This window comes from Macrobrachium nipponense, chromosome 15 (genome assembly GCF_015104395.2).
Source record: "Macrobrachium nipponense isolate FS-2020 chromosome 15, ASM1510439v2, whole genome shotgun sequence".
Classification (NCBI taxonomy): domain Eukaryota; kingdom Metazoa; phylum Arthropoda; class Malacostraca; order Decapoda; family Palaemonidae; genus Macrobrachium; species Macrobrachium nipponense.
In genome coordinates, this window is record NC_087208.1 from 58323245 (window position 1) to 58335744 (window position 12500).

Sequence of the window (12500 nt, forward strand, 5' to 3'; positions counted from 1 at the left end):
ATTATAATTTCCGACTAATACGCGCACCTATCTGCCTCGGCCGTGAATCGAACGCTGGACCTTTGGCGTAAATACAAAGATAACGCATAAAAATGAAATAAACACAAAGATAACGCAGCATAAAAATGAAATAAACACAAAAATAACGCAGCATAAAAATGAAATAAATACAAAGATAACGAGTAGAAATTAAATAAAAACGAAATAAACACGCAGTACAATGAAATAAAAACTAACTAAACACGCAGTTTAAAGAAATAAAAAACGAAATAAACAAGCAGTTTAATTAAATAAAAAAAACGAAATGAACACACAGTTTAATGAAATGAAACTGAAATAAACACGCAGTTCAATGAAATCAGCATGAAGTAAACACGCTGTTTACAAGTGCATAAAAGCGTCCGCGACCTCCAACCAAATTAACTCTCCTATTAAATAAAAAATTAAATGAATGAAAAGGGAAAAGAAAAAAATCTGGCCACCCCTCACCCTCCGTTTATTAACTTCCAATTTTCTTATTTTCTCTCCTTTCTCCCTCTCTCTCTTCCCCCTTTCGCCTTTTTTCTTCCTCCTTCTCACTAATCTTCTTCCAGCTCGCCATTCCTTTCGTGTTCTTTTCCTTAAAAAGAGAAATAAAACTTTCTTCTTGGGTTTTCTCTCTCCCCTCGTTTCATCCCTCTCCCCTCTTTTGTTATTTTCCCCTCCTTTTTACTCCAATCACCGCTTTCTTTTTTAATTCGTCTATTCGCATTACCTCCTCCGTTATTTTCAAACCCAACCCCCCCCCCTTTTTTTTTATCTTCCTATCTCCCTTCACTGTTTCTCTTCCCTCTTCCTTGTTCCCCTCTCCTCTCCTCCCCTCTTATTGCCCTACAAAACATCTGCTTTATCGAGTCCGACAATCATACGGCGTGTACGGAGACCCCATAACACTTAACTCTTGGGGTTTAATCAACCCGGGGAGGGGGGGGTGGTAGAAGGGGTTAGGGGGAGATAGAATACCACAGGAGAGAGAGAGAGAGAGAGAGAGAGAGAGAGAAATTGCAGCTCTGCCTTCATTTTGAAAAAGTACGAATGCCATTTCATACTATTCGCTCGTGTATGTGTACATTTATGCATTTTATTTCAAACTGTGTATGTATGTAGTATGTATACAATGGATAAGTATGTACATATGTTATATGTATATAAGGGCTAAGTGCGTATTATATAAAGGCAAAGTATTTATGTATGCAAGGGATAAGTATTTGTATATGGTATATGTATATAAGGGCTAAGTATGTTTTTATGTGTATGTATGTATGTATATATAGGCTAAGTATGTGTACAAGGTATGCATGTATATAAGGGCTAAGTATGTTTATATGGTGTGTCTGTATGTATGAATTATATATGGGCTGAGTTTCTATCTATATAAGGCTAAGAATGTTGTGTATCAAGGTTTACAATTATGCATGTATGTTTTTGCAATACACCATTATTTACCTTCAGCAGATAAAATATTCTAATACATACATACATAGCTTCCTTTTAGGTGTACGTTAAGTAAAATAGTTATCGCTTACTCGGGGTGTAAGCCTTCAAACTACTTTGTTGTTGTTGTTTTTCCCTTGGTCGGAGGGGGTAAGGAAAGGTCTATGAAGAGGCCAAAAAAAAAACAAAAAAAAAAAAGTCTGAAAAAGGTTTTCGCGTTGAGTTTAAGATACAGGAATTTTAGGTTACGATATTTATGACTAATTTATTTTTAAAAAATTAAAAAATTGAATAATGTGCATGTTAAACGGTACAGAACAATTATTTCTAATAAAATAAAGCGAAACAATGCGCTACTTGACTGTTGATTTTAGCACGCGCCCCGAGTAAGCTGGAGGTCGGATCACGCCTTGTTTTAGTTATACACAGTAAAATTATGTTCTTCAATAACAACTTAATAACCTCATAACAACCTTAACAGGTAAGTACCCTGTGATATAAAAAGAACCTCCTCTCGAAATAAGGAAGACTATAAGGATACGGGAACTCGGAAGGTAGGAGAGACTTCCAAAGCTCGGCGGTAGGGAGAAATAAACTTCTAATGCATTAATTAATAATCGTGTAAATATGAATAAGAATATTCATACATTTGCATTGCAATTTCGGTAAGAAAATATATGACGACCAGAATAACGCCTATAGTTCATACGATGCTTATATTGAGGTATAAAGCGAGGTAAGCAGTGTTATATATATATATATATATATATATATATAATATATATATATATATATATATATATATAGTATATATATATATATATATATATCTATGTGTATATATATATATATATATATATATATATATTAGACATATATAGATATATATATATATATATATATATATATATATATATATATATATATATATATATATATATATATATATATACAAACACCTTCACGAACCGTGATTCCTCACAGGCATATTCTCCATCTTTTCTAAGTGAGAGAGAGAGAGAGAGAGAGAGAGAGAGAGAGAGAGAGAGAGCGTCGTCGTCGTCTTCTTCTTCTTCTCTCTCCTCCTTCTTCTTCTTCCTCGCCTCCTTCTGTCCACATAAACACAAGAATTCGGAGTCCAATTCCTCCCGAGGATTCTCCAGTCAATTACATTTTATGTTCGAGTGGCTGAACCCGCTCCCCAACCCCCCCCCCCCTCCCCCCGGTGGGAGGGGGGGAGAAGGAGGGGGGAACCGCGGCCGGATGGAGAGAGGGAAGGAAGAAGAAGAATAAGGTGGAGAGAAGAGCGGTAAAAATAACACGGGAAGAGAGAGAGAGAGAGAGAGAGATATTGCTTAATAGAAAGAGTAAAACGGCAGACAAAATTGAATATGGTCGGCAATATATTATAGCACTGAGAGAGAGAGAGAGAGAGAGAGAGAGAGAGAGAGAGAGAGTTAAGATATAAGTACAATTAATGTCGCTTCAAAATTTAGTCAAAACGAAGAAACATAACATTACACAAATATAAAAGGAACGCCATTACTCGCTGCAGAGAGAGAGAGAGAGAGAGAGAGAGAGAGAGAGAGAGAGAGAGAGTTTATAGATATAAATAAGATTAACCTTGTTCAAAGATCTAGCCTTAACAATGTAGCATAAAAACTTCAAAAGAGAGAGAGAGAGAGAGAGAGAGAGAGAGAGAGAGAGCAAAGATCAAAGAGGCCAGCGGGGGAAACCAAACGATTGTCACTTGTTTTACACTGATTGCCGGGATCCCCCTTTCCTGATTTTATTTCACGACGACGACGACGACGGTCACAACAACGAGTGGAGAGAGAGAGAGAGAGAGAGAGAGAGAGAGAGAGAGAGAGAGAGAGATGGGTTTGTTGGCGTCCTGGAACACCGAGCTCCGTAAATAGCCTTTTAGGGTCGAAACACTTCATTGAATCCCAGTGAGAAACAGACTCCGACGAGAGAGAGAGAGAGAGAGAGAGAGAGAGAGAGAGAGGGGGGGGGGGGGGGGGATTTTGCTCCTCTTCTTCGTCTCTCATCTCGCACCCTTTTTCGTCCACGGTGCCGACTCCTCAGAGAAGGGCCGTCGGCACGCCTCACGAACATTCTCTCTCTCTCTCTCTCTCTCTCTCTCTCTGGGTGCTGTGTGTGTGTGTGTGTTTTATTTTCGAGGAGGGTCAATAGGCCTGAATCAATGGGGGATTAGTTAGACATAGGCCACTGGGCGAGATGTGTGTTTATACACTCCACTGCCCTTTTGTTTTTCGTGGAGGGGGAGAGAAGAAGAAGAAGAATAAAAAAAAGAAGAAGAAGAGGGGTAGAATGAAGAGACGGAGCGGAAGATTGAGCGTTTCTTTCACTTATTGCGCCGTTAAAAGAATACACCTCTCCCCTTCCCCCTTCCCCCTCCTTTCCGCCTCACAATCTCCCACTCTCCCTCACCTCAATTGATTTTCAGGCCTTTTGGGTAAATAGTTCGGTTCAGGGAAAGGTGGTCTTGGGATTATTTATTTATTTATTTATTTATTTATTTATCTTTTTTGAAGGGGGAGGGGGGAAGGGAGTGACTTTGAGATGGAGTTCCCCCTCCCCCGAAATCTCGCCTAGAGGCTACTCACACGAAAATGACGTTTGAGATGACGGAGATGTCTAGCAACATATTAATGTAAATCATCGGCTAAATAGTGACTCTCAATTGATTTTTATTTTATTTATCATTTAACGATGTCGGTCTGTTAAAAAAATTATTTATCCTCACTTGCACCTTCATAATAATAATAATAATAATAATAATAATAATAATAATAATAATTAATTTTAGAACTGGCGCAGTCATACGGAATGCAAGATACATAACTAATTACAGCGGGTAACTTTACCTATCGTTTGATGTTTTCAAACAGTCCTGGAAAATTCAAAGAAAGATTTCGACTGAATTTGGAACTACATCCTCAAAGCCAGTGGTTCTTAACAGCGGGTATGATAACCACACGCTGGGGGTATGGGACTTGATCTTTGTATATTTCTATTATTTGACTTTAATGTGTCATGAATACATGGGTACATTTTGTGAATAACGAATTTTTCAAAACTATAAATGCTTTTGATTTTCTCGTATGTGCCTATTCCTAGCCATTCATACCTAAAGTATGCCTCAAAATAAGTTTATTAAGTTATGTTGTCAACACATAGGACTTAAGTGGACTTGAGCAAAGGGGGTATGGAACCATATTGGGCAATTCATTGGGGTTCTGCTGGAGTCATCAAAAGGTTAAGAACCCTTACTTTAAGCAAAGTTACAATTAATGATTGGGTAGGAGTATTCTCAAAAGATAAGGGATTGACTTAATATAATTTTTAAAAAACTACATGGGCAAACGAAATCCCTACAGCTACCATTAATCATTAAAAAAAAAACAATAAAACTATACCAGAAAAAAATTACTATAAGAAATTAAATAAGGAATGGATGACTTTTTTTTTTTTTTTTTTTTTTTGCTCTGAAAAAGGGAATGAAATCCGTCAAAGATACTTCCGTAAAAAAAAAAAAAATAAAAAAAAATAAAATAAATAAAAAAACTAAGGCGTCAAGCCCCTGAAACCTTAACCAGAGAATGACGTACCTAGCAATGAAATGACTATGGTGGTAGCAGCCAGTGTCAAAAACGGCATGGGGCCAGCAACCTCATCCCAACAGATTTTGTAAAAACCAGAACACATATAAGGCTTATGATGAACCAAATATACATTTAAGTGCTTTCCAGAACACATTCTGGCGCCATCCCCTTAAACATTACGACGAACCAAATATACATTTAATTTACTTAACATAAATAAATGATGGTTAGAGCTAACTTCACTATATGAATATTTATTTTAATTAGCATAATGAAGCTGCTACAAAGAGGACTTTCATTTTTCCAAAACATAAACAAAGATTTTTTGAATTTTACACTTTCTTTACAGCAAGTACACAACTTTCTTCCGTCATAAATTAGCATCCAAAAACTAAACAACAGTATTTTGAATTTTGCACTTTATTTACAGCAAGTACAACTTACTTCCGCCATAAATTAGCAAAACATAAAGGATATTTTCGTCTCAATTTATGCGATTTGCGGAGACTTTGTGAATCACTTGGTTGCGGACATAACGACGTCTGCAGAACTTTCATAAACGAGTGAAATAAGGAGATACGCAAGATATTTAACTTTAAATAGCGTCAAAACTTCCTTTAATAGTTGCTAAACACTAAAAAATAATACGAATTTAATCTAAGCCTCTGAATCGAAACGCTTTGAGAGGAACTGAAGGTCATAAAAACAAACTTAAGATCAAACTCCAAACAGGATTTTGTAGACTCCGGTTAATTAATTATCAGAATGCACAAATCATATTTTTATTCGCGTCGCTAAATCTGACAAATGAACATAAAAAAATCTCGAAGGTGAAAAAATACCGCTTTTTGTGAAACGGAAAAAGAGAATTAGTGAAAAAATACAGTTTTTTGTGAAACGAAAATGAAAATTGATGAGCTGTTTGCGAAATGAAAAAGAAAATTGGTGAAAAAAATTCGAAAGAAAATACATATCAGAAAAAAAAAAAAAAAAAAAAAAAAAAAAAAAAAAAAAAAAAAAAAAAAAAAAAAAAAAAAAAAAAAAAAAAAAAAAAACACGGATATCAAATCTAAGAGATGAAAAAAATGAAAAAAAAAAAACTATTTACTATAATTAATAAAACCACGAAGAACATAAACAACAAATAATTCTCGGTGAAAGAAAAATTACGTGGGGGAAGAAACAAACAATAATAATTCCAAGGAACTGCAAAATGTTAAAATGTTAAATAGGAAGACAAAAAAAAAAAAATAAAATAGAATAAAAAAAGTAGTGTCGTAGGGAACGAAAGAGAAAACAATTTTGAAAAATTACAGAAACATAACGAGGGTCGTGCTAATCAAACACACCTTCAAATCACGGTTTCAATAAACCAAGGTGTGAGAAAAGCATCGTAAGAAATTAACGAAAACAAATAGAAGAAAAAAATTGTCAGAATTCCGTCTACGAAATCAATTTACAAAAGAAAGCTCGAAGACTAAAAACAAAATCATGAAGTTTCCTCAATGACTGAGAGGGAGTTGGAAGGAGACAGTAATTAACGCACAATGGAAATAACCATTAACGTATATTTGCCATTCCGTAATCAACAATTAACAGGACGTCGAGTATTTCTAGTTTGGTATAAGTATCTGAACACAATACGAGACTAATTTCAAATAAACATTTTTAAACATTTATCGGTGGAATTAATATATATATATATATATATATATATATATATATATATATTATTATATATATATAATATATATATATATCTATATAATATATATATATATATATAGATATATTATATATATATATGGGTATAAATATAATCATAATAAATATTTATGCACGTGTGTGGTTGTGTGTTAAAAACCAACCATCCAGCATGTACTACAAGGAATGGTGAAAGCTCTCAAAGACAATGTAATGAGAGAGAGAGAGAGAGAGGTTGGGGGGTGAGGGTGGCAAATAAAATGGTAAAATAAGTCTGCGGTAAAGCTGGAGTGGAAACTCAATTTTCCCAGCGATTTGGCGCTAAGTTTAGCGCATATACGGCAACACGCTCTCTCTCTCTCTCTCTCTCTTCAGGCGCTCCTCTCCTGCCTGCCTCCTTCCCCTACATCTCTCTCTCTCTCTCTCTCTCTCTCTCTCTCTCAGTTTATTATCTTTGGATATTGTACTCTTGTTTCTCTCTCTTTCTGATGAATAATTTTTCACAGTCAACTCTTACTTTATATATGGACCTATTCAACTAATTCTCTCTCTCTCTCTCTCTCTCTCTCTCTCTCTCTCTCTCTCTCTCTCTCTCTCTCTCTCTGTGTAATCTGTTTCTCACCCTTCCCTTCTCACGAAAATAATTTTTCAGGAAAATGATTTCTTTAATCAACTCCTATTTTATACATAATTATGTAGACAACCAATTCTCTCTCTCTCTCTCTCTCTCTCTCTCTCTCTCTCTCTCTCTCTCTCTCTCTCTCGAAATGAGCTTCTCCTCTTAGTAAATTTAATGAAGTTGTTCAGTCTTGTGGGATATTAAAAGTCAATGGCGTGGAAAGTCTACAGATAGAGCCAACGAGAGAGAGAGAGAGAGAGAGAGAGAGAGAGAGAGAGAGAGAGAGAGAGAGAGAACATATTCAGCCTCTCCATTCAGATTAAAACCAGCAATTTCCATGAAGAGATCATAATAAAGGCAGCCAACATGAAGCTCAGTATTGAGCGATAAGAGTATGTGCCCAGTAGCGGGTATGTTGTCGAAGTATGCGGTCGTAGCGGTATGTTGGCGAAAATAATATGTTGGTGTTACGATTATATTATGTTGACGAAGAGAGTAATATGTTGGCGATGAGGATATGTTGACGTTACGGGTATGTTGACAATGAGAGTATGTTGCCGAAGGGGATATGTTGCCGCTGAGGGTATGTTTACGATTAGAGTATGTTGCCGTTGAGGGTATGTTGACGATGAGAGTATGTTGCAAAAAGGGATATGTTGCTGTTACGGGTATGCTAACGATAAAAGTATGTTACCGAAAAGGTTATGTTGCCGCTACAGGCGTATTGTCGAAGAGAATATGTCACCGTTAAGAGTATGTTGTCAAAAGAGAATATGTCACCGTTAAAAGTATGCAGTCGATGAGAGTATGTTGACGTTACGGGTATGTTGCCGAAGACGATATGTAACCGTGGAAAGTTACTATACCGATATATTGTAACGTCATATCGCCATCTATACATATATATATATATATATATATATATATATATATATATATAAAGCGCTAAGTAACATAAAGTTACGCATAATACCACCAGTTTGCGTATCATAATTACTCTTAGTATTATATCGAAATGATAAACTGTATTTCAAACATTACACACATATATAGGCGATATCTGCGCATTTATTATGGTAAGCATGTATTGTATATTAAAATGCGTATATGCGTATACCAATAGCTATATCAAAACCATAGCGGAAAGCATTATTATTATTATTATTTAAAAAAAAAAGTAAAAGCTACATTTCATTTGTTCGTAAAAAAAAATATCTACATTTTTCTAACAATATGATGGATTTTATATCGCTTATTTGAGCTAGTTCATTTTCACGATATATCTCGAAAATAAACCGACCGAAATAAACCGTACATAAAAACTATCATTAGCAGTGTGCCTGCTTGCATCTATCATTCTGCGACTGTTTAAGCATATAGTTCACCGACAAGTATAAGGCTGATTTCATCGCCGTCAAATTCAATTGTTCTCGACGGCGTAGCGTTCGATCTGTTCATTATTGAATCCAATGATGAAATTGATAAAAATTCACTGACGGGATCGAGTGCGCTCAACTTGTAGTTCGCTAAGGTATACGCAGACTAGACAATAGGGCGCGCACATAATTTGGGCGTCCGTACATCTGCGAGTGTTATCGGTTGCAGGATTATTTTGAAATTTCTTGAGAGAGAGAGAGAGAGAGAGAGAGAGAGAGAGAGAGAGAGAGAGAGAGAGAGAGAGAGAGAGAGAGAGTTACTTTTCTGCGTTTACTGATGTTATATGTAAGAGACTTGGAGAGAAGGTCTTGGAGGAGAGAAGAGAAGAGAGAGAGAGTTACTTTTCTGCGTTCACTTCACTGATGTTATATGTAAAGACCTTGGAGAGGAAGATTCTCTCTCGCTTAATGTTGATGGAGAGAAGAGATGGAGCTTTTCTTGCTGTAAATTATGTCTCTTGGAGAGAAGAATCTTCTCCGCTCAATGATATGAGAGAGAGAGAGAGAGAGACGAGAGAGAGAGGAGAGAGAGAGAGTAGAGAGAGAGAGCTTTCTGCTGTAAATGATGTATGTATATGCGGAATAAGGAGAAATATTAAGAGATGAAGAGAGAGAGAGAGAGAGAAGAGAGAGAGAGAGAGAGAGAGAGAGAGAGAGAGAGAGAGAGAGAGAGAGAGAGAAGGGGGGGTGTCTGCTGTAAACGATGTATATCTCGGAACATGGGTGAATTTTTTGTGATTAAGAGAGAAAGAGAGAGAGAGAGAGAGAGAGATAATTACGTAATTGCATCCTAATAAAAAAAACAATATATATATATATATATATATATATATATATATATATATATATATATATATATATTATATATATATAAAATATATATACTTAATCAATTCTACTTGCGATAAATTCCGCGTTCAGACTTTTCGTCGTCCAACCTCGGGCCTGCCTTTCTCATCCCTAATTCCTACATAAATAATCAAAACCTTTATATATCATTCTTATATATATATATAAAGTACATATGATAAATAAAAGGCAAAATGCGTCGACCCTCACATTATATATATATATATATATATATAATATATATATATATATATATATATATATATATATATATATATATATTATATATATTATACATACATACTTTCAAGGACGTGTCCAAATTTGATACTGAGACTGATGGTGAGAAACATAAAATAATAACAATAATAATAATAATAATAATAATAATAATAATAATAATAATGAGTATAAAGCCCTAATTATTATAAATTCATCTACGGATTTGAATAATAATAAATATCACCGATTATTGGAATTTAAGTCAATACGGAATTACGAACTGCAGTATCATATAATATCTTTTTTAGGAGGAAAGGTACATATTTTTCCTACAAATGCAGTAAAATGCTCTCAGATTAAGATATCTTTGCAATTATCTACTATACTACTACTACTACTACACTGCAAATAATAATAATAATAATAATAATAATAATAATAATAGTAATAACTGAAACAGTTCATAATCTATAGGATTCAGTCTATTTAAACTTAAAATCATAAAGTGTTTTATTTCTACAATAATATCTCATTTCATATACGATTTTTTAACCATCAGCAAAACAGCGGGACCAAATGGAAAGTAATAATTAAAATTACAATTATGACAGAAATGAATAAAACTATCTTTTTGTTGAAATAGTAATTAAAACTGAAATTGCCTGCTTTATAAAATAGCTAGTCATAATATTCATTTCCTAAAGCTTAATAAACACCAAAGACACAAGGTATGCAACTGTATGTCCTATGTCTACCGTTGTTTATTTAAGAGGACCTATTTTACGATCTTAATATAATTATTACAAGGAATAACGATAAATATATAAGTAAAATTACGAATTGAAATAAATCCCAGAAAGCAACTGGAATACGGTATATATATATATATATATATATATATATATATATATATATATATATATATATATATATAATCGAATAATCTAGGCAAAATACGAGATATTAGCATAAGTTAACATACAAATATTACTTAAGCACCGACAATTTTCTACACTACTACTCCAACTACAATAATAATAATAATAATAATAATAATAATAATAATAATAATAATAATAATAATAACAACAACAACACCGCCAAAGTTCTACATAAATAAAATAACCAGATTAACAACTGCAGTAATTTTGGTCAACGCCGTAACATCTGCTTTTACCTTTAATTTATTTCTAATAACGGTTCCGTCAAAATTCGATCGACAGGCAAACAGACTATATTTCTAAGACGGCTACCCATCACTACAATGGGAAGAGGTTATTTTGCCACTAAACACAAAGAAAGTTTTATAAAAACACACCAAGTGAAACTACCGAAACTAAAAAACTATTCCTAGGCACAACCTCTTTACAATGACGAGCAAATCACAAATCATTCGAAAACCCACCTGACGAAGGTCTGTCCGAATATCTGGTGCAGTAGACCCAGGCGGGCCAGTTATTCGAGTCCTCGACGGGTATCTTGGGATTCGCCAACGCCTCCGGGTTCTCCGGGTACTTGTTCCCGCCGTATTGGCTCGCCGAAGACGAAGAGGAACACGAAGACGAAGAGGAAAGCCGCCTCTCGTCCGACGAAGGTCTAGAAGAGAGCGTCTTCTGGCTCAGATCGACGGGCGTGTCGTTCCTGGCTTCGGGAGTCTTGGGGGGCGTCCGCAGGAGCAGCTCGGGCGTCCTGATCGTCGGGCGTTCGGGCAGGCGCGTGGAGGAGGAGGTGGTGGTGGTGGCAGCGCCGAAATCCGGCCGCAGGATGTTCTCGATGCTGAAGGGAAGCGTTCTGGGGCTGGGGGCCGACGGCGGGGGCGACAAGGGCACCTTCGACTCCTGCGGTGATCTGGGAGACGGCGGGGGCGGCGGCGGGCTACGGGCGTCGCTGGAAGGCGGCGTCGGCGGCAAGGCCGGACTGCTCGGAGGAGGGGCGCCCATGACGATGGCTGCTGGCACGACGATGGGGCTGGTGCCGGAGGAGATGACGGGCGAGGACGAAGATGGATCTTGCTGCTGCCGGTCCAGTACAAGGGCCATGGTCTTCGAAGTCCGACGGGGCACTGGGCACTACCCTCTCTCTCTCTTAATGCACTAAGTCACAAAATAACAGACGACGGTAAACGAGAATGAACATCAAAAACCACCGCTGCGGCGTCGTGGTCGTCGTCGGTTTGGTCGTCTTCGACGTCCTCTGATCAGTTTTCCTTCTCTTTCCTTCCCCCGGAGGAATGACTGAGCGAAAGGGCGTTTATTGTTCCTGCGTCAGGAGGGAGGGAGGGAGGGAGGGCGATTCACGTGTCAAACACAACCATATCCTTCGCTGGCTTCTCTGCTCTGACAGCGTGCTGTCTGTCACACGGACATCTTACTAAGGCCTCCTTGGCTTATATACTGACTCCCGCCCCTCGAGCTGACCCGACCTCCGACGCTCCGCCTCCCGAGCGCCGCGGCGCCATTTGAGTGACAGTGGCCCCGCCTGGGGAACTCCCCTCGGCCGGCGCGCCAATGACAGGCCCCGGGAGGACGTTCGGCCCGTCCCTCCGACGGGCGGTGATTGGTCGGCGCC

At 37.0% G+C, this 12500-nt stretch overlaps 1 protein-coding gene across 1 annotated transcript in view; it reads right to left on the reverse strand.

Moving 5' to 3' along the window:
• LOC135194977 (homeobox protein engrailed-1a-like) overlaps positions 1 to 12414 on the reverse strand; it is a 22675-nt gene extending 10261 nt beyond the window's left edge. Inside the window, exon 1 of the mRNA XM_064221231.1 lies at positions 11338 to 12414. Coding sequence (XP_064077301.1) covers positions 11338 to 11971 — 634 coding nt within the window. The 5' untranslated portion in view covers positions 11972 to 12414. The remainder of the gene's footprint in view (positions 1 to 11337) is intronic.
• Positions 12415 to 12500: the final 86 nt, after the last annotated feature.